This window comes from Neovison vison, chromosome 2 (genome assembly GCF_020171115.1).
Source record: "Neovison vison isolate M4711 chromosome 2, ASM_NN_V1, whole genome shotgun sequence".
Lineage (NCBI taxonomy): Eukaryota > Metazoa > Chordata > Mammalia > Carnivora > Mustelidae > Neogale > Neogale vison.
The window spans coordinates 30,301,502-30,327,363 of NC_058092.1; the positions used below are offsets into that span (position 1 = coordinate 30,301,502).

Genomic DNA, 25,862 nt, shown 5'->3' on the forward strand with positions numbered 1-25,862 from the left:
AAGGCACATGTGGGTTCAACTGTTATTAGCCTGATCCACCCATTCCCTATGAGCTGTTCACTGAATAGTAGTTAGCTGTTCACCTAACTACTGATCATTATTGCAAGTTCCACTATTTCATTAGAAGTTACAGAATAGGGACACCTGGGTGGCTCAGTTGGTTGGACGACTGCCTTCGGCTCAGGTCATGATCCCAGAGTCCCGGGATCGAGTGCCGCATTGGGCTCCCAGCTCCATGGGGAGTCTGCTTCTCCCTCTGACCTTCTCCTTGCTCATGCTCTCTCTCACTGTCTCTCTCTCAAATAAATAAATAAAATCTTAAAAAAAAAAAAAAAGAAGAAGTTACAAAATGGTGCTACTCAAGTTCTGTCATTCCATCTTCGTTATTTAGCTGGAGTACTTCTGTAAAGAAGAATTTCACTTCATCAGTTACCCTGAGATGTATCTCCCATAGGAAAGGGGAGCCAAAGAAACTCTCTGAAGTTTCTTTCTTTTTCGTTTTTTCCCCTTTAATATCACTTATGACTTATAGATTTTTAGCAGACTTAAATGTTTTGCAATAAAATACAACTATCATTCCTCCTAATACTCAAATTACTTCATCTTTGACCAGTGAGAGCTTCTTAAAGTTGACTCTGAATCCTTTGGCATGACTTCCTTGGTCCTTTTTGATAATGTCTTTTATTTCTTGTGATGAGATGTTCCAGACTCTTTTTGTGTATTTCTTGTCCCAGGCTTGAACAGCTGTTTCTCTAAGGAACTCTCATTCTGACCACAATCTGAATGCTACTGGGTTGGTCAGTTTTCTGTGGATGGAGCTAGCCAATGTATTTTTCTCTTTTAAAAAATCATGAATTCATACTGATTTATCTCATTCAGACTTAAATTATAGAAGTTTTTTTTTAAAGTTTCTTTTTTTATTTTTTTAGTAATCTTTACACCTCATGTGGGGCTCGAACTCATGACTCCAAGATCAAGAGTCACATGCTCTTCCAACTGAGCCAAGCAGGCGCCTCAAAATTATAGTTTTATTTAACTTATTTTATTTTATATCTCTTTCCCTCATGCTGAAAATCTTGATTCTCACAACAATAACATATTACGTATTCCTTTTTCAATTCCTTGTATAACACACATAGATGTAGGTGTTGTACAATCACATGTATATGTTAATGTAATGTATTTGAACCAAAGCCACAGTCTCAGTGTTCTTAACACTGTATGATTAACAGTATGATTACTGAGAAGTGTATGATTTCGTTGCAGTTTTCTTTGTCCTCTGGGTATATCCTCTAAGGATGTACAAATAATTATATTTTAAAGTCATTTGAAAAAAATAATCTGTTTTTGTGAAACCATTAATTCAATACATGATTAGGTTCATTTGTTTTTATTTGCTTCTGCATTTTTAGGGATTGCTTTTTCCCCCTTTCAGTTTTATTTCACATTATATAGACCATTTGTATTGTTCCAAAGGGATGTTTTAAAAGTGAACATGAGGTATATTCAGAGAAGCCTAGCTTCCACACCTGTCTTCTCCATCCTATTTCTTTCCCTTCCATTTAGTTTCTTAACCATTTTATTTTATTATTTTTTTAAAAAAGATTTTATTTATTTATTTGACAGAAATCACAAGTAGGCGGAGAGGCAGGCAGAGAGAGAGAGAGAGAGAGCAGGAAGCAGGCTCCCCGCTGAGCAGAGAGCCCGATGCAGGGCTCAATCCCAGAACTCTGGGATCATGACCTGAGCCAAAGGCAGAGGCTTTAACCCGCTGAGACACCCAGGCGCCCCTAGTTTCTTAACCATTTTAAAACACTTTTTTGGTTGCCATTCTATTGTTTGTTTATTTTAGGAAAATACTTTCTTTTTTTAAAATGACTTTATTGAGGTATAATTTATATACCATAAAATTGACCCATATCCATTATACAATTCAGTGATTTTTATGAGTTATATAACCATCACCAAAGTCCAATGTTAGAACATTTTCATCATACCAGTAAGACCCTTCCTGCCCACTTATACCACCATCCTCCATCTCCTCCCCAGCCTCAGACAGCCACTCATCTATTTTTGGTCTCTATAGATTTGCCTGTTCTGGACATTTCACATAAATGGGATCATGGCATATGTGTCCTTTCATGTCTGGCCTCTTTCCCTTTGCCTTAAATTTCTGAGGTTCATCTCCATTGTCGCATGTGTCAGTATTTTATTCCTTTTTATTGCTGAGTACTTTTCTGTGGTATAGATACAACATGTATTTTGTTTATGCAGCCATTGATGGACATTTGGGTTGTTTTCATTTTTTGGCTGTTATAAATAATGTTGATATGAGTATTTGAGTACCAGCTTTTGTGTGGATGTATGTGTTTCCCCCCCCTTGGATATATACCTTGGAAGGAAATTACTGGGTTATGTGGTAAGTTTATGCATAACTTTTTAAGAAACTGCCAAACCATCTTCCAGAGTGGTTACACCATTTTACATCCCCGTCAGCAAACTGTGAGGACTCTTATTTCTCCATATGCTCGTCAAGATATGTCATTGTCTGTCTTTTGATAATAACCATCACAGTAGGTGTGAAGTGGTATTTTCTTATGGTTTTAGTTTACAGGAAAACGTATCCTTTAATTGAATTCCACAAACATTTCCTAAGGACCAACGATGAACAAGGTCCTAGGTAGAGTCTGTGGGACATACAAAGGGAACTAGACACAGACTCAGCCCAAGTTCAACTCAATAATTCAGGGAAATGAGAAGAGATGCATCAGAAAATAACCTGATGGAGATTTAAAGCATCAGGAAGGTATGAGGTGGGGAGATGGAACATAGTATGTACTCAGTAATGAACAGTTATTGGTAGCAACTTGTTAAAATTATTAACAGACCTTATAATTTCCATAACTTTTGGCTTAGCCCACTGTTCCCTGCCGTGTTACCAGTTTCACTAGAAGATGAAATACTTTTGGTTTCGTCTGTCTTTTGCACACATATTGGCTACCTGCTTTTCTGTATTCACTATTTCAGCATGGCCGAATAACTATTTTGTTTTTCCGTAGAGGGCAGCTCTGCTGCCAGGGTATCTTCTCAAATGCAACTGACTACAGATTCTTTTTCTTTACTCTTTTGGTTTTTTAAAAATATTTTATTTATTTGACAGAGAGAGACACAGCAAGAGAGGGAACACAAGCAGGGGGAGTGGGAGAGGGAGAAGCAGATTTTCCACCGAGCAGGGAGCCCCATGTGGGGCTTGATCCCAGGACCCCAGTATCATGAGCTGAGCTGAAGGCAGCCGCTTAACGACTGAGCCACCCAGGTGCCCTCTTTGCTGTTCTTGATGGCTAGGTGTTTGTCTATATTAGTTAAGTGTTTGAGAGCATAGGGAAGGGGTCCCTGCTCACAAGGCTTTTGGTTGACTGATAAAGAGTTACATAGAGCCTCCACTATCCGTGTCTTGCTTAAGAGAATATGACGTATCTCTTGCTAGTTATGTATTATTGCAGTTTTCTAGTCTTTTATTATTGAGTATCTGTTAGCTGTTCTCGCCAAGGACACATGCTATATAAAGCCAAAGAGAAATGCAGAGTAGAGCTATCAAATGTTAGGGGTCATTATAATCTCTATTATTGGTGCTAATGAAACATTTCCAATACAACCTTCTTGTTCCCTTTGACCCCCCAGGTAAATGCTATCACGAAGTTGATGTAGGTCACTCCCATATGTGCTTCTATGCCTTTATGACAGATGAGGCATTCATAAATGGTATGTGCTGTTTCTATAGTTGACACATACCTTATCTTCTATACACCCATTCTGTCTTAAACTAAACTTTGTTTTTGAGGTTTATTGTGTTGATAAAAGAGGACCTGATTTGTTCCTTTTAACTAATCTATGTGGACTATACCATGCGTGGAGCCCCAGGCAGCTGTGTGGCACCGCTGTTATTGTAGTCTGTTAGTTACCAGTGTGAAGAAGGCGTTCATTGCTACAATGAACATCTGTGTACATGTGTCCTTATGCAAATAGGAAAGTGAGTTGTTGTTGTTGTTGTTTTGGTTTTTAGTTTAGTTTAGTTTTGTTTAGAATTGGGTCTTTTGGATAGATACCTGGACTGGAATTGCTGGGTTATACACTTCTTTATTTTGCCAAATTACTCTCAGAATCAGCACGTGATGCACAGTGTTTTATTGGATATCATTTGAACACTTGCTTATGTGTTGTCTGGTTCTCTGCAGTAGGATGCCAGCTTAACAATGGGTTTTGTCTCTTTTGTCCTCTTCTTGGCCTGGCTTAGAACACGTACTTAATAAATATTTGTTAAGTAAATGGATATTTTATGTATTTCATCTTCTTAAAGCTATGGGGTAGGTAAACCAGATAAGTAGATTGTGATGGCCATTTTCCAGTGCTGGTTGTTCAGATGAGCAATGGAAGCAGTCCAACGGACATTTGTGGATTACACTTCCAGATCCTAATAATAGGATTTCTTGTCTCTTGGTTTTGTCCAAACCTGATTTACAGTTTTTTCTAAAAGATAAGTTCTTCAAAGTCAGACTGTGACAAAATTAGCTTTCCAACTCTCAAATGTTTATTAAATATCTGGATATGTCTAGCACTCTGAAATATTAAAAAAAAAAGTTCAGGGAGTTAAGGTGAAAAGTGGTTTTAACTGGTAGATGTGAGGTTATACATTTTAACTGGTAGATGCGTGTATACTTTTTTTTTCTTTTTTAATATTTTATTTATTTGAGAGAGAGACAGTGAGGGAGAGTATGAGCGAGAAGAAGGTCAGAGGGAGAAGCAGACTCCCTGTGGAGCTGGGAGCCTGATGCGGGACTCGATCCCGGGACTCCAGGATCATGACCTGAACTGAAGGCAGTCACTTAACCAACTGAGCCACCCAGGCGCCCTACATTTTTGTATACTTTATGGCACTTGTCATATAGATGAGGCACTATTCATGTTTGTGGAATGAATGAATGAATGAGCTCATTCACTCCAGCTGTCTCCATGGGAGAGTTGTGGGCAGTAAACAGTTAACTAGACAAAGCCAAAGCAGAAGACTTGCAGAATGTCTGTGCCCTAGTCCCCCCAGTGGGCGGCTTTCCCAGAAGGCAGCAGGCCCTGTGCTTAGAGCTCAGGCGAGATGAGAAAAAGGTCCAGGGAGAGGTCTTGATGATCAGGGTTAACTTAGTTAATGAAATAGTGGAAGCAGAGCCCCTGTGAAGTAAAACAAGCCCCCAGAGCCCCTGTTTGGCTCAGTCTGTGGAGCATGTGACTCTTGATCTTGGGGTTGTAAGTTTGAGTCCCACGTTAGGTGTAGAGATTGCTTAAAAATGAAATCTTAAAAAAAAAAAAAAAAAGAAAAGAAAGAAAAAGGAAAACAAGCACTTCAACTTGGACCTTAGAATGTATCTACTTTTCTTAGAGCCTAGTCAAGAAAGAGAGGATATTAGGACCCTAGTGGTGGTGATAGTACAGTGTCTCCTATCTTGTAGCTTAAGTTATAATTGAGAAGCAAAAGGATTTACTATTGGCTGGTCACTGAGCCCAGCATGTCTTTATAGGGGTTATTTCATCAGCCCTCGTTCACCCCCTTACACAGGTGGTAGTATCCACATTTTACAGGAAAGGAAACAGAACCATCTAGCAAGTTAGTACTTAGCTATGAATTTCCTAGAGCTGGAAATTTGAACCTAGGCCTACTCTACTGAAAGCTCTGCTCCTTCCTGAGGCCAGTTTTTCCTCTGGAGCAGAAGAAAATGAAGGCCTGATTTTTCCAACATATGCAAGAAGTTTAAAAAAGAAAAGGCTCCTAGAAGTAAATATGCTAGGTTCTGTCAGGCCTCTCTGTCAGCAGCCATCAGACTAAACAGCTGCCTTTCTTGCCGCGGAGCGGATCAGTTTCAGGAATTTGGTTTGCTTGGATTTCATGAATTTTATTCTTGCTTGGGCCTTGGGGTGTGCATCTGGAAAGTTCCATGGTTCCAGTCCTCTTTGTTGGAGGAATGAAGGCCTGATGCCTGCCTAGAGAATTATACTATAATGTCAGGGGTTTTTGGTGATTCAGTGGTATCCTGTAGTCTGATTGAGTTTCTCTCCCATGCTGGTCTCCTCGTCTGGTTTCTTGCTGTCCTTTATGATCACCATGAGATGGTGCTGCCGCTTCACACAGCTGCAGGGAAAGGCTTGGGGAGAAACACCTACCGCAGTGGAGGCAGATGGGTGCAGGGTCTCAGGAGCAGTCATGTAGGAGCTATTGCTTTAGGGTGTCTCACTGCTTTCCTTATTTGGAGGGCATTTTTCAGGACTCCAGGAGAGATTGGGTGGGGCTCACATAGAACCAGGCAGGCCATTTCCCTCTGCCCGTGTGGTCTGGATGCTTTGGGTATAGAATAAACAGTGGCAGTAGGGAAGAAACACATACAACCTCTTCCCACTCCATCCACAGCCCCTTGGGTTATGATGTTGTCTCATCTGTCAGACACTGTACTAAAAATTGGGGTGGGCAAATCCCACTGATGTAACAGGGTGACTTTTGAATCCAACTTCCTACCCTACTGCAACTTGAGTAAAAACCATCTGGGCCTCATTTTATCAACTTCCTCTCTTACTCCCAATAGCCAGTGTTAACTGTCTGAGCCCTGGGCCCATGTGAGCCTAGCTGACAATTCAGAACATTGGGTATCTTCGTGTTTTACTTAATTGAAAACAGACTCATCTCTGGCGCAGTTATAACATGGGGTTGAAATGAAAAGTCTTAAATAGGAGTTCACATACTAGCTTTTGCCACTTACTGGCTGTGTAGCCCTGAGCAAATTAATCAACTTTCTTTTAAAAAAAAAAAAAAAAAGATCATTTATTTATTTATTTATTTATGTGACAGACAGAGATTACAAGCAGCCAGAGAGGCAGGCAGAGAGAGGGGAAGAAGCAGGCTCCCCGCTGAGCAGGGAGCCCAATGCGGGGCTCGATCCCAGGACCCTGAGATCATGACCTGAGCCAAAGGCAGCGGCTTAACCCACTGAGCCACCCAGGCGCCCCTAATCAACTTTCTTAAACCTCTGTCTTTACCTGTAGGTTAGTGATTTTGACCTCATATGTTTACTGACAGAATGAAATGAGGTAGTACATAACTTAGCACAGTGCCTGGCACGTAACAGATGCGGAAGCAAGTGTTAGCTGGCGGCATCAGCAGGACTGGCAAATGGTGTGTCAACTATTGTTCAGCAGAGGCGGGGCATCTCTGTTTTATTCGGAAGTCGTATCCTTTTTTATGGAGCTTCCTAACAGTACTCCAAACTGATTTCGGAGTGTCTCCTCTGTGTCATTGGCTAACAGAATTAACAGATCTCTGTGCTCTCTTTCTCTCAGAGAAGGCAAGGAGGAGGGAAATAAATGCTGTAGGAGGCTAGATCTTTAAAGCCTTGTGTGTCTTAACGGTGAGGAGTAGGCTTGGGTCTCTCTTCAGGTTATACTTTAAAATAATTTTATTATTTCTGACCTGAAAAATTTGAACAGATATGTACATTGCTTGATGTTTTCTTTTGGACATCCTCGCACAGCAATTGGAATCTCTTTCCTTTCAGAGGCTGGGGGCAGTGATAATGGCAGCATCCCCAGCCCTGGTTCTTCTTGGCCCTTCCCTGCCCTGTTGGTAGCAGCAGGCTGGTTTCCTTTCCCCTCTTCCTCCTCCTCCTCCTTCCTTCACCGTTACCTTCTTCCATGGCCTCTCTTGTTTCCCCTCCCTTTTCCCTCTACTCTTACATCCCACCCCCTCCTCCTCACCCTCCGTAGGTTTTCCCCTCCCCTGGTTTCCAGCTCCTTTTTGCTTTCTGTTTGTGTTTCTGAGGGCAGTGCTCCAATTACCTCATATTTGGAGAGAGGAAGCTGCAGCCAATCCGGTTTCTGTCTGCTTTTAGGTCAAGTGATTTCTGAACTGCAGTGAGATGCTTTGAATTTGTCTTGTTGCAGCTCTGAGCCTGTAAGATGGCTGTCTGAATCGGCAGCGGCTGGGAGAGGCGGGGAGGGAGGGAGAAAGAATTGGAGGGATTGCCGGCATAGTGCATGTTTTTAAATGTGCATCAAATCCGATGAAGCCAACGTTGGGATTTCTCTGGGATACCAGGACAGGCTTAGCTGCGTTTTTTTATGAGATTAGGAGAGGAAGGCGATGGGAAATTCACTGGGCTGTGTTAAGGAGCCGAAAGATTCACTAGCTATTCCTGAGAAGGCTCCCCTATCTCCTAAGAAAAGGGTTCGGTTTAAAAGGAAGTGGAGGGGGAAGAAAACCCCTACTCCAGAGGTATCTCATGAGGAAGAACCATTGGAAGCAACCAGAGTCATTGAAGAGACGGAAACCCAACCGAAGTTAACAGTGAGTCTCCAAAAGGAAGACGGAGTGGGAGGGGTAGAGCATCCTCCTGCAGACATTTCGCTGCCTCGGAACTCAGCCCCCAACTCAGGGGTGGGCGATCAGGGCATGATCGTGCAGGTGAAGGAGAGATTCCAGGGGGAGATCCAGACTGCTCACCTTTTGTTGAAGAATGAGTCATCAGTTGCCAGAGGGGTCTGGGATTCCCTGGAAGAGGGGATGACTGTTATCGCTCACCTGCTTGATAACCCAGCAGAAAGGAACTGTGAGAAGTCAGTGAGCCAACTGGTGGAATTTCCTAGGACAGCATCCTGCAGCAGCCGGGCTGTGCTGCTGCCTTTGCAAGGAGAGACTGCAGTGGGGAAAGGAGGGACTCTGCTTGGACTTCGGAGCAGCACTTTCCCCAGGACAGACCACCCCGCCATCTCAGGGACTCCAGACCATCTTTCAGAGGGCTCGCATGCAGGGGCAGGAACCGCAGCTCTCTGCAGTGCCCCTCACACAGGTTCCTGGATTGCAGAACCTTCTGTCCCTTCTTCCCCCCTGGACCAGTCGAGAGGCCACAGACGCACAGAAATCCCTGCCGTGGGTCGAGTGCCCCCCCAGGGTCCCAGACTGCCTACTTCTCAGAGTGATTTATCCATCAGCGGTAAGACTGTGAGCATTTTGCCCTCCTCCTCTGGCTATGGCAGTGATGGGTCACATTTACGTGGGCTCCGACCTAGAGAAACAGAACCTGAAAAGAGCTCCACATCCTTCTCAGAAGAGGATGGCACCCTTTCTTTGGAGGCAAGTCACACCCCATTGTGGGGTCTGGAGGAGGTTAGGTTGGTGGGCTATGTTTGGATTTCTGGCCCTCAAACTTATTAAAGTGGAGTGTGCTAAACAGTGAGGATCTTGGTGCTTCTTCTCAAGCTTATCTGTGCCGTGTACCAAGAGTTAGTGACTGGGTTTGGCAAACGGAGTCTATTTCAGGTCTGCCCCTTGATGCTTGAAACCAAGTCTTTTGTTGTCTCTGGGGAATCCCTGATTCAGAGTAACCACACAGCATAATTGCTTGAGCTATCTGGCGGGGTATCTTTCAATGGCACTTAACTTTCTCAGGCAGGTCTGTTTATCAGCTTCCCTGGTGCAAGAAGTTGTGATGTAGTGGAAAGGATGAGGGGAGGCCTGGCTGCATCTCCTAAGCAAGTGTGGAAGACATGGAGAGTGCTGAAGGGTTCGGGGTGAGGCAGTTCTCAGTGGCAGGATTGTTCTTCCCTGGAGAGTGATGTTCTTACGAGCTGATGTAATTGTGCTCCTGCGGGGACACTGCTGATGACAATACCCATCCAATATTCGCACAGGTGGAGAGAGCTGATCCTCCTTTGGTTCCTAACTCCAACATTAGAGGAGAGGCACACAGAATTACCTGAAGAGTAATCCAGAGAGGGGGGTTAGGGTAGTTTGAAGGTTCGAGGCTGAAAAAGTTAGTGTTCTGATTGGACTTGTTGATGACTTTAACAAGCTTTTGTTTGTGAGGTATATATTGAGGTGTAGGTGGCTGTAGTGTTGGTGGAGTGTGCTGTGAATGCTTTTAGGGTCAAGGAGCAGGTAGGCATTCAAGAGGTCTGGAGGCTGAGGCGGGGGGGGAGAGGACCCAGTCCGAGTGTGTAATTGTATGGGTGACTGAAGTTATAATTTGTTGATTGAAGAACTTTTGTCGGCATGTCAGCTTCTGCAGCAGAAGAAATAAAACTTCAGGAAACGAGAGCAGGAAAAGGTGGGAGATGAAGTAGGGCATTTTCCCTGCTACCTGTGGCCAGCTGCCCTGGTGTCTGCAGAGTGGGGATGTAGCCTGTGTACGGTGCCCTGCTTACCACCTCCTGACAGCACGAGACTGAGCAGACGTAGTCTCTTGTGCTTGATCAGTGCTTAAAATGTCCTCTTTGGGGATGAATTTGCTCCATGGGTAGGCTCATGTCAGCGCCCTTTGTTATTACAGAGTTTAGAAACTCCCAACAGGTAGAGGCAAAGGTGGCCATTGAAAATAATTATTATATATGATTGGGCAAGAGGCCTCCATAGGTAGAGAATGTGTGTTGTGGGGGGAGGAAGGGAGAGAGAAGTTGGAGAGGAAGAAGGTGGAGGCTGGTAGGGTAGAGTGTGCGAGTATTTGAGCTCTTGTCTTTGGAATGGATGCAGAGCAGCTTTGCTGAACTTTTGATACCATTGGCATTAAAGTAGAAGTTTGGAGGTACCGTAATGTTTTAACACCGTAATGTTATAACATGTTTATAATTGAGTGTGAGATTGTCAGAAAGTTTGGAGTGTCAAATTTTAAGGAACTCCTAATGGAAATCAGTTCTAGATAATGGACCATAGGATACCATGGCACTTTAGTCTGGTATCTCCACACTGAGAAGGGAAGTGTCTGAATGGCCCTGTGTAGTCTCAGGGAGAAGACTGGTGGGAGAAACCATTTGGACCATGATCTGTGGTTCAGCAGTATTGACAGCAGCATGGTTCTTTGGCTGTTCAATATGAGTCAAATTGGTGTGTGGTATTTTCTGGTCATCCCATTCCTTCTACCCTTTCAGAGCAGACACAGCCAGACCAGTCAGTAAGAGCCCAGGCTGAAAACCTCAGTGACTGTCAGCTCAGAAGGCTGATACATTTTTTCTGAGGCTCCATGTCCATCATGTGAAGCAGGGACCACAGACTTTGACTATCCTATATCACAGATGGGAAGTAACCTCTCAAGATAAGTGTGAGGTCCCTTCAGAATGAAGGTCCTTTAGGCCAAGAGGCCTGAAACCCTCACTGGTTCCAACAGGAGCTGTCTTAAGGGAGCTGCTCCCTTACCAGCAGGCTGTTCCCAGGCCTCAAGGACAGCGGCAGCCAAGGAGACAGAGGCGGTGTGCTCTGACCCCGCAGGCCTCCTGTAAAATGTGGGTTGAGACTCCAGGCGAGAGCATCTGACAGGAGTGACTGTCCCTCTGTGGAGTGTGAGAGCCCCGGGAAGACACAGGGTCAGAAGAGCAGCTGCTGGTCACACTCCAGCTCTTTCCTAAGAGGAGACAGCTGGCACCTCCACAGAATTGATTTTTTGGTTTGCTTTTTGGTGCTTGTTTTGCTTTTAATATGTCAGAGTAGTAACCCTCCTCGAGAAGCAATTCAAGTTCCAGAATGCTGTGTCGTTGGCATAACTCAGGCTGTGTCGTCTCTCCTGTTGATCCGCCCAGGTCGTATTGATGGGCATGGGACTAGGCTGTGGCTGGATACACTTCCCAATGGGTTTTGTTTCTTTTCAGGATAATGAGAAATGGAAACTGATTCTTGCTGAGTGTGGGGTTTAGATAGGAGAAAACAAAGGTCTACTTTGCTGTTCACATGTGATAGTTGATATGTCCCTTGTCAGGAAAGAGTTAACGCAGAAATAGGATGACAGGGACCAGCTAACAAAAATGGTTTTCAGAATAAGTGGACTAGGATTTGGAACTGGGTGGGAGTATCAGGCACAGACCTTCTCTCCGGAGGACTCCCTCCCCCCAGCTGCCATCAATATCCATAATACCTGGCTTACTGGAACAAGGAAAATTACTGAAAACCCCTTCCCCCTCCCTGGCTTGGCTCCCATGCCAGTCTCCTGTCCACACCGTAGGTGGGTTCTGTCAAGTGAAGAATCTGGCTGTGTACCAGTGTCCTCACCACGAAACCTTAGAGTCCTTGTAGTGAATAGTAAGATAACATTGGGGGCTAGAAGTGATGAGAAGGAAATTCGTTGGTATATTGTTTTCTGAGCTCAGCCTTTTCAGTTTACAAGTATCCCTTCCCCATTTCTCCCCTTTAATTATAGGGAGTTGTTTTACTAATATTGGCTTTGTATTGCAAGAAGAAAGCAAAATTAACCAGATGATCCTATTAGATGGATGTAGCAGTTAAAGTCAAAGCTAGAGCTTTAAGAAAGGACTCTTGTTTTTCAAAAAATTACTACTGAAGAATCATCATGAATTTTTAGGTATAACATAGTGATCTGGTTATGTTAAAAAGAGTCCTTGTGATTTAGGGATGTCTGGCTGGCTTGGTCAGTAGAGCATGTGACTCCTCATCTCAGGGTTGTAAGTTTAAGTCTCGTGTTAAGTATAGAGATTACTTAAAAATTTAAATTAAAAAAAAAAAGCCTTTCTTATTGGGGTGCCTGGCTTGCTCAGTTAGTACAGGATGCAGCTCTTGGTCTCAGGGTTCTAAGTTTGAGCCCCCTATTGGGTGTAAAGAGTACTTAAAATATTAAAAAAAAAAAAAACCAGTCCTCATGTTTCAAAGATGCTTTCTAAAGTGTTTATGGAAGAAATGCCATGTGTGTGGGTTTGCTTCATAATAACAGGGGAGGGTGAAGTGGGTGGAGTGCAGATGAAACAAGATTAGCTATGAGTTGAAATGTTTGAAACTGGGTGATGGGTACCTAGGAGTTCATTATAGTATTTGGTTTCTTTTTGCGTGTATTTGAAAATTTCCATTTCAAATGGAAAGAAAAATAGTGGTAATTAACTGTATAATGCATATTCTGGAAAAGGATTAATATTCAGAATCTGTGAACTGTAGTATAAGTAAGGCAGTTAAGAATGTGGAGCCAGTGATACCTGAGTGACTCGGTTGGTTAAGTGTCTGCCTTCAGCTCAGGTCGTGATCCTAGGGTCCTGGGATCGAGTCCCGCATCAGGATCCTTGCTCAGTGGGGAGCTTGCTTCTCCCTCTTCCTGTCACTCCCCATGCTTGTGCTCTCTCTCTCTGACAAATAAATCAATAAATCTTTTTCTTTTTTTTTTTTTAAAAGAGGGGCATCTAGGTGGCTCAGTCAGTGAGTGGCTGCCTTCGGCTCAGGTCATGATCCCAGGGTCCTGGGATCGAGCCCTGCATCGGGCTCCCTGCTCAGTGGAGAGCCTGCTTCTCTCTCTTCCTCTGCCTGCTGCTCTGCCTACTTGTGCTGACTGTCAAATAAATAAACAAAATCTTAAGTTAATTAATTAATTAATTAAAAGAGAGAGAGAGAGAGAGCGCGTGGAGCCAGATAGGCAGAGTTTGAATTCCTTCTCTACTATTTATCAGCAGTGTACCTTGGGACAGGTTATTTCTCTGTGATATAATTTCCTCAATTATAAATTGAGGATAAGAGTAGTATACACTTTGTAGAGTTGTGGGGATTTTTAGAAGTTAGCGCAATAAATGCTAGTATTATTTAGTATTAATATTTAAAGAATTCCTATCAAATAAGAAAAAGGTAAACACCCTTTTAGAAAAATAAGGGGGAAACCCAGGAATAAGCAATTCACAAAAAAGGAAGCCCAGATGCCTCATACACATGCCTTTCTTGCTAGTAGTCAATGATATAAGTATCAAAACAAGTTAGCGTTTTATAACCATCAGAAAATAAAAAGTCTGAAAATCCCAAGTGCAGATGTGGGTGTAGAGCGATGGAAGATCTCTTCACACCCTGTGTATGGAAGTGATATTCCAAGTAGAACTGGTATTCAGAGAGCTGTTTACCAAAAGTTAGTAGAATTGAAGGATGCCCATATTTTATGACCTAGGGTTTCCATTCCAATCATATTCCCTAGACAGCCCTTCAAGATTCTAAATTTGAATGCTGAAAGGAGCACCCCTTGACTGTTACCCAACTCAGATGTCGGTAATAAACACAGCTGCTTTTAGGGCCCTCTAACTAGCCGGGCATTTGTTATGAACAATGGCACCTTCCCTCACCTGCTCTTTGGATGGAAGTTTTCAGTTTGATGCTATCTGTGTTGTGGGATGAGGTCAACTAGAAACTTCAGGACATGAGAATCGAGTCTCTCTTTGCTCACTATATCTAGTCCCATTCCCTGAAACTTATACATAGACTTAACAAAGTTCAAACTCCGTATCCTAGCCTTCCAACTCTCAGTGATCTATCTAAACTCTCCTGTGTTAACTTTCCCTTTGAACCTACCTATCCTAATGGGTCAACCCCTCAACCGTCTATTCCAGTTTCAACTTATCAAGTTCCAGTCTTTGTTTGCATTCACTTTCTACCTAGAATTCTTTTCTTCTTTCTCTTTGTCTATTCTAGAACATCCTTCAAGGGTAAATTTAAATCATACTTGTTAAAATGTGATTTTTTTTTTACCACTATAACTTTTACTAACTTTTCATCTGCTGAGATCCTCTACTTGATATTACTAGTTACTCAGTTATGGTTGCTTCTTTGGGGCCTTCAGCATAACTCTTTCTTATGACATAACACATATGGTACATGGAAGGTAAGATTTTTTTTTTCCCTCCAGAAACTAGCCTTCAGAAAAGAGGGGTTCTCTTTGTATTTGACTTTTTGTAAAGTTTTTCTTGTTATTGGGCTCCCAGTGAAATTAATCAGTTCATAAAAAAGGATGAATGGATTAGTGTCACCATCTGCTAGTTCAGCTGATGGCAACCCACATAACTGGTTAAACAAAAAAACTAAGAAAGTTTTAGTTATATTGTTTGTGAGACTATAAACATCCTAATTTGAAGCATTGAATGTGTTGTGTATAAGTCTTAATCACATTAAAAACCTAAAAAAATCATTTACATCTCTTAAGAAACACACAGCAAGTGTTCACATTATGGGAACCATAAATAAATACCAATAGAATGAATGAATGGGGGAAAAAAGCCTAGCTAAATGTTATGCAACTGGATTCCAGTGGCGGGGGGATAAAATTTCCTGTGACAACATGGGTCCAGAAAAGTGCTATTGTGTCTCAGAAGAAGTATAGATGATGTTTTCTAGAATATTCACTTAAAAAGCTTTATTTTTCTTTCAAAGTAGCTTTACCGATGAAAAAGGCATTGATGCCAAAGATGTAATGTGGTTTTATGAAATGTAAAAGTATAAAATGCGTTAATTCAAATTTTTTAAACAGTTGTTATTTAAATTCCAGTTATCATGCAGTGTAATAATTAGTTTTGGGTGTGGTGATCGGAAGTCATTGGAAGTGATGTCTTCTGTAGTGATGTTGACTTCTGTAGTGATGTTTACTTCCACAGTGATGTTGACTTCCATACAATGCCTGGTGCTCATCAAAGCAAGTGGCATTAATTCTAAACTAATGCATTAGATATACTGCTTAATTTATATATAAGCATTTATCTATGTAAATACATTTCTAAAAGTTTATATATTCAAGAGGACCACAAAGCTTCCCTTTTCCATTCCTCTCTTCCATCCATCTGTTATCATTTGGAAAAATTGGGGAGGGCCTTATATTTGGGTTAGTCTTATTTTAGCCAGATAAGGCAAAAATCACCTAGTTTTTTCAAGACAAGCATGTCTGGTTTTTTATTTACCTCTTTTCATTTGACTAACTTCTACTTATATCTTCAAACTCAGCGTAAATGCCATCTCAACATAAATATCATCTCACGTTGGCATTGCTAGTTTGGGTTACTTGTTTACCTCTGTCACAGCATTGGTCCCTCTGTGTATCATATTGTTAAACTGCTTGGACTTGAGGCCTGAGGTTGTGCTTTTGTCTTGAGATACCAAGAACTTAAACACAGCTCCTAGAATATAGTGATTGTCAAGAAACAGCAGAATGAATAATTAGTGTTTGACTTTCTTTGTTTTTTTTTTTTTGTTTTTTTTAAGATTTTATTTTTAAGTAATCTCTACTGCCAGTGTGGGGCTCGAACTTGCTCACAACCCTGAGATCGAGAGTTCCATGCCCTACCATCTGGGCCAGCCAGGCGCCCCACTATTTGACTTTTTTATCTTGAGATACCAAGAACTTAACCATAGCTCCTAGAATAGAGTGGTTGTCAAAGAAATAACAGAATGACTAAATGGTGTTTGATTTTTTTTGTTTTGTTTTGTTCTTCTCCATGGTGTCTGGAATGTTAAGCACAGACGAGATGTTGTTCAGTAAATACTTACTGAATTATTAGGAACACATTAAATTTTTAGATGTACTTCAGAGAAGGAATTAATCAAGACTTGGAAAGTGTGGTTTGAAAGAGAATTCAGGTGGACCTGCATAGTCTCTGGGATGGTGTTGAAGCTATCCTCCTCTCCAGATGGCTTCTTTTTAAAAATCCAGAAGAGATAGGACCACTGGATGGTGTGGTCAGTTGGGTTTGTGACTCTTGGTTTCATCTCAGGTCATGATCTCAGGGTTATGAAATTGAGCCCTATGCTGGGCTCCACACTTGGTGCGGAGTCTGCTGAAGAATTTCTCTGCCCCTCTTCTTGCTTGCTCATGCTCGCTCACTCTTTCTCTCTAAAATAAATAAATAAATCTTTAAAACGAAATGAAATGAAAAGGAAAGAAAAGCAAAGTAAATCCAGATGAGGGAGAAAGCTCCCTGACATGGAAGCTGGGTTTCTGCATTCGGGAGATTAAGGTAAAAGCTTCTCCACAGGCCCAAGGACAGCACTGTGCTCATCACATGTGAGTGTTCCATGAAGAGGTGAGCAAAAACCCAGTTTAATTACTGAGATGGTTATGACGATAATCCCATTTTTCTCATCCAGTTCACAGGCTAGGAAGGGCCCTAATCCAAACAGGGCATTTTTCCTTTCCCTGAGGGATCCAGCCATTTCCCTGGCTCATTATAGCTGTGTGGAAAATCTGAAGGAAAGCTGTTCATTGAACTATTTTCGGTGTGATATACAAGATAACTGTGATTGGCAGATAGGATACACCAGAGACTGACTGTAGTTGTATTGGACATACAATGCCAGCTAATTAAGTGGAATTTTTTTTTAATAAAGAACCCGAATACTCAGATTTCCTCTTGTTTATTCGGATTCTATCCCTTTTCACTTTAGCATATCCTGTTCCTGACAGTGTTTTTGTCTTCATATGTGTGTGAGGCAGCTAACGTGGAAGCAGTGGGATCTGTCGGTGGTGGGTGGTATCGAGCCACTGACATGAGCATCTTGAAATGTTGTTAAGGAGAACTGGAATAGAATTGGTCCTGGGGAGGGACTGGTTTTCACCCGGAGTCACAGGATGATGACTTGGATACTGTGGTGCATGGTTGGGCCCTCCGCTTTGCAACTCTGTCCTTTTTTTTTTTCCCCTGCATACTTGGAGTTGACTAAATTTTAAGGGATTAATTCACAGTGGTCATACTTGCTAGAGATTAACTGATGTAAATTAATTAATTTACATATGAGTTAGAACCTCCAAGTGCTACAGTATTCGAACTGACCACTCAGTGCATTTTGTTGCTTTAGGAAATCTGTATCGTGGGCAAATACTAATCTGAAGATTGTCAGGTGAACATGGAGTCAAAGCAATGAGATGGTGGGTGGAGAGGATAGATTTGTAGGGTGATATTACTAACTGGCATCATTAAAGTTTGGCAACCTGATTTCTCCTGTAGAATTGCACCTGTCAAGGGGACGAGAATCCTGGAATCTACTGTTTATGCCACCATTTTGCCATCACAGTCCTGGAGGCAACACGTATTGATTCCCCTTTTCTAGACTCTATGCAGGCTACTCATACTCTTGTGTTCCTATAGTCTTTCTTCAGACACCTTATAGTACTGTTTAGTAGTCTTCAGCTTTTTTTTTTTTTAAAGATTTTATTTATTTATTTGATAGAGAGAAATCACAAGTAGGCAGAGAGGCAGGCAGAGAGAGAGAGAGAGAGGAGGAAGCAGGCTCCCTGCCGAGCAGAGAGCCCAATGCGGGACTCGATCCCAGGACCCTGAGATCATGACCTGAGCCGAAGGCAGCGGCTTAACCCACTGAGCCACCCAGGCGCCCCAGTCTTCAGCTTTCTTGTGTACTTAGTGGAGTGTTAAAGTTCCTGACCCTGTGTTTTTCTGAATTTAGAATACGTTCACCAGATACTTAGTCTTATCTGCCAGGAGTTGAGTTTGTAAATTCTATTCAGAGACTTGGAAGTGCCTTATTGTTGATTGGCCCTTGTACTAACCACCAGGGAGCTACTCCTTTCACAGTGCTACACCTGATGGAGATAGCTGAGAGACAGGTATTCTACTGACATGCCTGTGCCTTCCCTGCCCAAAACACCCAGCCCCAGAATTGTGCTGGGCATACAGTTTTTTTTTTTTTTAACATTTTATTTATTTGATGGGGCAGAGGGGGAGCAGAAGCAGGTGGAACGGGAGAGGGAGAAGCAGGCTCTCCGCTGAACAGGTAGCCTGATGTGGGGCTTGATCCCAGGACCCTGGAATCATGACCTGAGCCAAAGGCAGACGCTTAACCAACTGAGCCATCCAGGCACCCCAGCATGCTGTTTTAATATGACAGAAAGGAAATGCTCATTCCCTAGACACATTACCTACATCACTTTATTTTCTCCTTATAATGACCCTACAAGAAAGTTATCATTCTGTTTTAAATATGGGGAAGAAGGGGTGCAAGGAGCGTAGATAATTTATTTGCCCGAGTTTACATTCCTGGTAAATACCTCCTCTCAAATGCATGTCTCTCTGACTCAGTGGCTTATTCTTTTTCTTATTGATAAAGGTTATTTTGTAGCTTTCATTATAAGAGTAAAATGTGTTCATTTTTTAAAGTCTGAAGAAAAGAAAAGTAAAAAGAAACTTACCCATAGTCCCACTCCAGGAGAGACAACCATTGTTGATATTAGCTCAGACTCGTTTGGTTATACTACACGCTGTTTTGAATTTACTGACAGGTAAGTTTGCTGTCAAAAAAATAGTGCATCTCAGGATTCTAGGTCGGTCTTACCCCAGAATATGTTTGTTTATTTTAGTTTTTGTCTATTGTTTTCTTTTTAGACTGAGTATTAATTAAACATGTTAAGTATCCAGCAGGTGACCAGCACAGCACTAGGTAGTAGGTGATGCATGGAAGCCCTGTGGTCACTGAGTCTCAGAGTTGGAAGTTATTTCTTCCACAAAATCCCGACTTCTTGAACGTGCCACTTGGACAAGCTTTCCCTCGTAGGGGCTGCTCTTGAATTTTAGATCATTCTGATTATTAAGATGTGGGACTGGCTCCTCAGGAAACCTGTAGTCTAAGGGAGATAAGATCAAATGTATGAAATAAAACCCAGTAATTGAAGATAACATTTAAAGTTATATAGAAGTAAGAATTAAAGGAAGACCATCTTCCATATGAGGAAGAGTGAATGTAACTCTGTTGCGCATAGGCCTGTGTTTGGACTAGGTGATTTACTTATAATCTTGTTGGTTATTAAGCAATCCCGAGAAAAGGTAATAGGTAGTATTCCCACTTTACAGACGTTATGACTGAGGCCCAGCTTACAGTTGGTGAAGTTAAGATTTAAGTCCAGGTCTGTGTGGAACCAAAGGCATGCACTTCTCTCCCACACCATCCTCTCTCTAAAGTAGTTTCTGTGCTAGATTTGAGGGGTTTCATAAAATAACTGTTCATTTTCTTATAAAGATGCATATGACATAAAAAATTTGGAAAATAGAAATATCTCCTCTAATGCTACCACTTAGAGATACCTGTGATGACTAATTTGGTGTCTTTCTCTCCTATATTTCACCTTATTTACTCTCATGTACACATATGCATTTATCACATCTCTTGTGTATACATATATATCTATACATATGACTATATACTTAGGTATTCAATATATCTTTTACACAAAACCACTATTATTATATATTACTTGTTTGTGTTCTTTTTCTTTTCATAAAATATGGTGATAATTTTCCAATGTCATTAAGACTGGTTAAAGCATACCGTTTTAAGTCTGATAGAGAATTCTACCATATATATATATACCCTTACTTTGTAATCAATCAATCCCTCATTGGAGTTGAAGCTTTATAATTTTTGCTGTAATGTTTATCATATTTTGACAAGCATTCTTGTATAAACCTTTTTTGCATGTATCTCTGATGGTTTCCTGTCAAGTGTATGTGTGTTTTAAGACTTGATTCAAAACTGACATCTGGGGGTGCCTGGTGGCTCAGTGGGTTAAAGCCTCTGCCTTCGTCTCAGGTCATGATCCCAGGGTCCTGGGATTGAGATCCGCATCGGGCTCTCTGCTCAACAGGGAGCCTGTATCCTCCTCTCTCTCTATCTGCCTCTCTGCCTACTTGTGATCTCTGTCTGTCAAATAAATAAATAAAATCTTAAAAAAAAAACCCTGACATCTGGAGGAGTTAGGTCACGTGCACTCTCAATAGTGTGGTGTGTGAGAACCCATGTTAGGTATTCTCTCCAGTACTGACAGTATCATTAGAAAAAACTTACCCCGGTTGGTAGGTGAAAAATGACCTCTGTAGTTTTAATTTGCATCGCTTTGACTACGAAAGAGAATGAATCTATGTTGGAGTTGTTGTCTGAAGTTCTGCCTGCCTTGGATCTCCTTCTTCTAAGAGCCATACGCATGAAGAAGAGAAGGCTAGAAGGCTTCATCTTATTTATACTGAAGTACTCTGTGTCCCATCTTTTGGCAGATCTCTGACATTTACATTAGTGGAGAGTCAGGGGACATGTCAGCCAAGGAGAAGCTGCTCTTGTGGACCCAGAAGGTGACAGCTGGTTACACAGGAATTAAATGTACCAATTTTTCCTCCTGCTGGAGTGATGGGAAGATGTTCAATGCACTTATTCACCGGTACAGGTAAATGCAGTAGAATTCCCTATGCCTGGACGAGCTGCCCATCTTTTTGTAATAAGTTATAATGCTGCTTTTCCTCTCAACCAAAACTCAAGACTCTGGTTCGTTTTACTTATTTAAAAAAGGAATATGTGTTGAACTCCTACTATTCTAGGCACTGGGTACAAATAACAACAGCTCTTGCTTTCATGGAGCTTATTTGTTATTAGGTGACAAACACCTGGTGTTATATGATGGTAAGCACATGGATAGGCAGAGAGGGATGGAATGTGTTGTTTCGGACAGGGTCACTGGAGATGCCTCTCTGATGAGGGTGCTGGAGCAGAGCTGTAAAGGAGTGAGCCATGCAGACCTTCCAGGATCAGAGTGATGCACTGGGAGGAAGCAGCAAGTGCAGAGGCCTTGAAGTGGGGGCTTGCTTAGAGTGGATGAGGAACAACAGGTGGCCAGGGTGAGAGTTAGGAAGATAGGAATTTTGCTGACAAAAATCAAAATTACTGCATTCATAGTGGTCAGAAACACATGCCAGTTTTTACTCTACTAGTTTATGATTCCTTTCCCCTGAAATCCAGCCTACCTGCTGTGTGTGTTTAGAATGAGCGAGTGCTGGGCTCCTGGCATGTACTTGAAAATGCGATGAGCACCTTTCTAAACCTCTTGCTTTCTCTCTAATGCAATCAGCATATTCCAGCCGGGTACTTCTAAGAGGTTTACTTAGTGTGAACTCATATGTGGTGTACAGATAGATGGTGGCCTTTCATGTGCCTTCGTGAACTTTTACAGACCTGATCTGGTGGATATGGAGAGGGTACAAATCCAAAGTAACCGCGAGAACTTGGAGCAGGCTTTCGAAGTGGCAGAAAGACTGGGGGTTACCCGCTTGCTGGACGCTGAAGGTGAGACCTGGCCAGAGTTGAGTATGTTTGCCTTATATTAATTGTCCTCCTGGCAGTTTCATCGGTACTGACTGAGCAATTTCTTATCCTTTCTCTCTCAGATGTGGATGTGCCATCTCCAGATGAAAAGTCTGTGATCACTTACGTGTCTTCAATTTATGATGCCTTCCCTAAAGTCCCTGAGGGTGGAGAAGGGATCAGTGCTACGGTACAAGAACACTTTCCCAAAATACCTTCTGACTTCTATGTGTTTGGGTGGAATGTACTGATTAGACCTTATTTCTCCAGCACTCACTCTATGCATAGCGCGTTTATACAGAGCAAAGTGAATCCACATCCTCTTCACACGTGATCTTTGTCTTTGGTCTCTGGGAACGAATCCAGATGCTGCTAATTTTGTAGCATCCCGCATAGACTATTCTAGTGTCAGGAAATTGAATCCCCTCTTGAGAGCCCTTGAGGAGCTCTGAAACTGGGACTTGAAGCATTAGGCTGAGTAGCCATTAGAGGAAGGGGATTTTATGTGGTTTGGGGTGGCCTAAGCTACTGCCTCCTGTGATTGTTTTATGTACCGCTAACCAGAAGGTGTGTGATATCTACCTTTTGGCAATAGGAAGTAGACTCCAGGTGGCAAGAATACCAAAGCCGAGTGGACTCCCTCATTCCCTGGATCAAACAGCATACAATACTGATGTCAGATAAATCTTTCCCCCAGAACCCTGTAGAACTAAAGGTAAAGTCATGGACTTAAGTTGTTTTTTATAAATTCATTCCTGGGATTAAGTCTCAGAGCTTGTTGTTACTGGCTCCTGGGTGAGGTGGGATAAAAGGTGGGTCAGGTTGCTTATACCTGTCCATTCATTTACCAAAGATTAATTTTGTAGGCACTTTATAACCAATATATACACTTCAAAGAAACAGAAATTCTGGCCAAGGAGAGAGAAAAAGGAAGAATTGAGGAGTTATATAAATTATTAGAGGTAAGGAAGCTTATCCTTTGCGGATTCTTGGGGTGTGTTGGTTTGCCCTATTGTTACTTCTTTGTTAGATGGCCTGCATCCTCTTCCCAACCTGCATTAATAGCAATGTTCTCAGGGTGACAAAAATCCTCACTTTTAGGCCGGTCTTGAAAGTTTGTGGTAAAGGGGCAGTATCAGCCATCTGTATTTCTTGAAGAGGCTTTTGAAAAATGGCATACATTTATTCAGAATGAGTTTTCTGTTTTTCAGAAGGAAGCGAATTGTTTTGCTAAGATGGAAGAGAAAGAGACTTCCTTTCGCATTTTGATTCCTAGAGCATTTGAAACCATAGATTAGGGCATTGGGTGTTTCCGGAAGGGGAGTTATTGAGAGGACAGGAGGATTCATGGAAAATGTAGAAGGAATGGAAAGATTTAGAACAGGCAGTAGTCTCTGTATTTTGGAGGTGGTTTCTCAGCTCTCTTCTCAGGTTGAGAAACTGCTAAGAATTCCGCTGTTTCCTCTTATTGGGAGAAACAGTGGGCAGCAGGGTGGAGAAGCAGAGTGAGGTAGCAAGAATACATAAAACTGGGCTTGAGGGCATGGCTGTGTTTTTGGAATAAACTGTTGTCTCTGGGATTTTTTAGGTGTGGATAGAATTTGGCCGAATTAAACTGCCTCAAGGTTATCACCCAAATGATGTGGAGGAAGAGTGGGGAAAGCTCATCATTGAGATGCTGGAGCGAGAGAAGTCACTTCGCCCAGCTGTGGAGAGGTGGGCCTAGAGTCTGAAGGCGACCTGATGTTACCTATCCACTTGGAGCTGGCTTGTGACTATGGTTTTTATCTTATATAGGCTGGAATTGCTGCTACAGATTGCGAACAAAATCCAGAATGGTGCTTTGAACTGTGAAGAGAAGCTGACACTAGCTAAGAATACACTGCAGGCTGTGAGTGTGTGCTGTCTCTCTCCTCATGTCCCGTGTACTCCCCTTCTCACCCAGTGCTCTAATGGTCCAGATTAACAACTGACAAGTCCAGCCGTGTCACTTCCTCACTCTTTGATGTGCAGTGACCCTTTGGCTCCCTCGGTCCCTGTGGCTGGGGGCACTGGTATTCTCCCATGCCCATTCTCCCTTTCTCTCTTAGGATGCTGCTCACCTGGAATCAGGACAGCCAGTACAGTGCGAGTCAGATGTCGTCATGTACATTCAGGAATGTGAAGGTCTCATCAGGCAGCTGCAGGTGGACCTCCAGATCCTACGGGATGAGAATTACTACCAGCTAGAAGAGCTGGCTTTTAGGTGAGGAACATGAGACACAGACAGAGGGCTTGCTTACTGCTAAGGGTCACAGATCAAGAGTCAGCCTCGGAATCTTGTAACTTGGGTCAGAGGTTAGTGGCTCACTGGGGATACTATAGGTATTTGGGACAGGAAAATTCTCGTGGTGGAGGACAATTTCCCCTTACTGCAGGCCCTTTCCACTAAGTACCTATAGGATTCCCTCATCATTGTGGGATCTTACAACACCCACACGTATTTCAGGGTGACCTGCTGGGATACAGTACCATATCTAGGTTAGAACTGCTGGTGATTGAATGCATCATTTTGTAGAAAAGAAAACCAAGCCCCATAGAGAGGATAAGGATCATCTAAGTCACGTAGTTTGTACAGAGCCAAGACTAAGACTCACATATTTTGACCCGTAATCCATTGTTCAGTCCGTTATACTATCTAAAAGTTAAATAAGCAGATACTGGTTTGCCTCTTTCCAGTTAACACTGTAATTTGGCATTTGCCTCAACAGCTCTGAATGATAAAGATGTTAATATCAACTTGCATTCATGTAACACTTCTTTTTCAGAACAATTTTCCTAATATGATCTCATTTTTATTTTTATCTCATCCTTGTCAAATGGATAAGGAACATTTTATCTTAAAAATTACATTACAGGGGCACCTGACTGGCTCGGTCAGTGGAGCATGTGACTCTGATCTCAGGGCTGTGAGTTCAAGCTGCAGGTTGGGCTTCCTACTTAAAAAAAAAAAGTGAGTTACAGATTTAAGCCCCTTCCTGTTTTCTCTTCTTGCATTTCAGGGTTATGCGCCTGCAGGACGAGCTGGTCACCTTGCGTCTAGAGTGCACAAACTTGTATCGAAAGGGCCATTTCACGTCACTTGAATTGGCTCCGCCCTCTGCTTTAACCACTACTCATCTGAAAGCAGAGCCCTTGACCAAGGGAACCCATTCTTCCTCTACCTCCTGGTTCCGGAAGCCCATGACTCGGGCTGAACTTGTGTCTATCTCCTCCTCTGAGGATGAAGGCAATCTTCGATTTGTGTATGAACTACTGTCTTGGGTAGAAGAAATGCAGGTGGGTGTATGTTCCAAATATTTATGCAGTACATTCAGGTTTACTGGATCCAGCAGCTTGTCTAAAGGGGTCAGGTTGCTCTACGGCCCTGGTGTAAACTCTCTTAATTATTAATGCTGCCAGGGACTCAAGCCCCTTTCTCAAATGTTAAGTGGGTGAGATCAGCTCAAGTCCTCAAAAATCCTACACCAAATATCATAGGCTTTTCTGATTTGAAGTCCTTTGGGAGTCTGTTCCCTTCAGCTAACCGCTGAAAGTGGAGCTGATGGAAGAAATTGCAGCCTACATATTCTCAGTCACCTTTTCGGACCTTTCCTCATTGGCAGGGGAGCTGATTTTTCACTCTTTGTTGCTGGTCTTACCTCATGAGTTGAAGCCCAGCTCCCTGTGTTTCATAGTTCTTAGGGGCACTGTTCACACATATTCTAGGATCATGGTTCAAATTCGATATTGTCCTTTTTATCCTTCTAATCCTTTTGTTTTCTTTATTTGTAAGATTTTATTTATTTATTTATTGGAAAGAGAGAGAGAGAGAGTGCATGAGTGCACGAACAGGGGGAGGAAGAGGGAGAAGCAGACTTATCCTTGAGCAGGGAGCCCGACACGGGCTCAGTCCCAGGACCTCAGGTCATGACCTGAGTTGAAGGTAGACACT

General features: G+C 42.4%; 1 protein-coding gene across 22 annotated transcripts in view; it reads left to right on the forward strand.

The window, feature by feature from the left end:
* The window catches only part of MACF1 (microtubule actin crosslinking factor 1), a 340,165-nt gene that overhangs the window by 151,515 nt on the left and 162,788 nt on the right, over positions 1 to 25,862 (forward strand). For all 22 annotated transcript variants that reach the window (XM_044237864.1, XM_044237868.1, XM_044237866.1 and 19 more), the window contains 9 exons: positions 20,812 to 20,978; positions 21,759 to 21,871; positions 21,973 to 22,079; positions 22,485 to 22,604; positions 22,756 to 22,851; positions 23,478 to 23,605; positions 23,687 to 23,780; positions 23,980 to 24,134; positions 24,931 to 25,207. In XM_044237864.1, the coding sequence (XP_044093799.1) occupies positions 20,812 to 20,978; positions 21,759 to 21,871; positions 21,973 to 22,079; positions 22,485 to 22,604; positions 22,756 to 22,851; positions 23,478 to 23,605; positions 23,687 to 23,780; positions 23,980 to 24,134; positions 24,931 to 25,207 (1,257 nt within the window). The remainder of the gene's footprint in view (positions 1 to 20,811; positions 20,979 to 21,758; positions 21,872 to 21,972; positions 22,080 to 22,484; positions 22,605 to 22,755; positions 22,852 to 23,477; positions 23,606 to 23,686; positions 23,781 to 23,979; positions 24,135 to 24,930; positions 25,208 to 25,862) is intronic.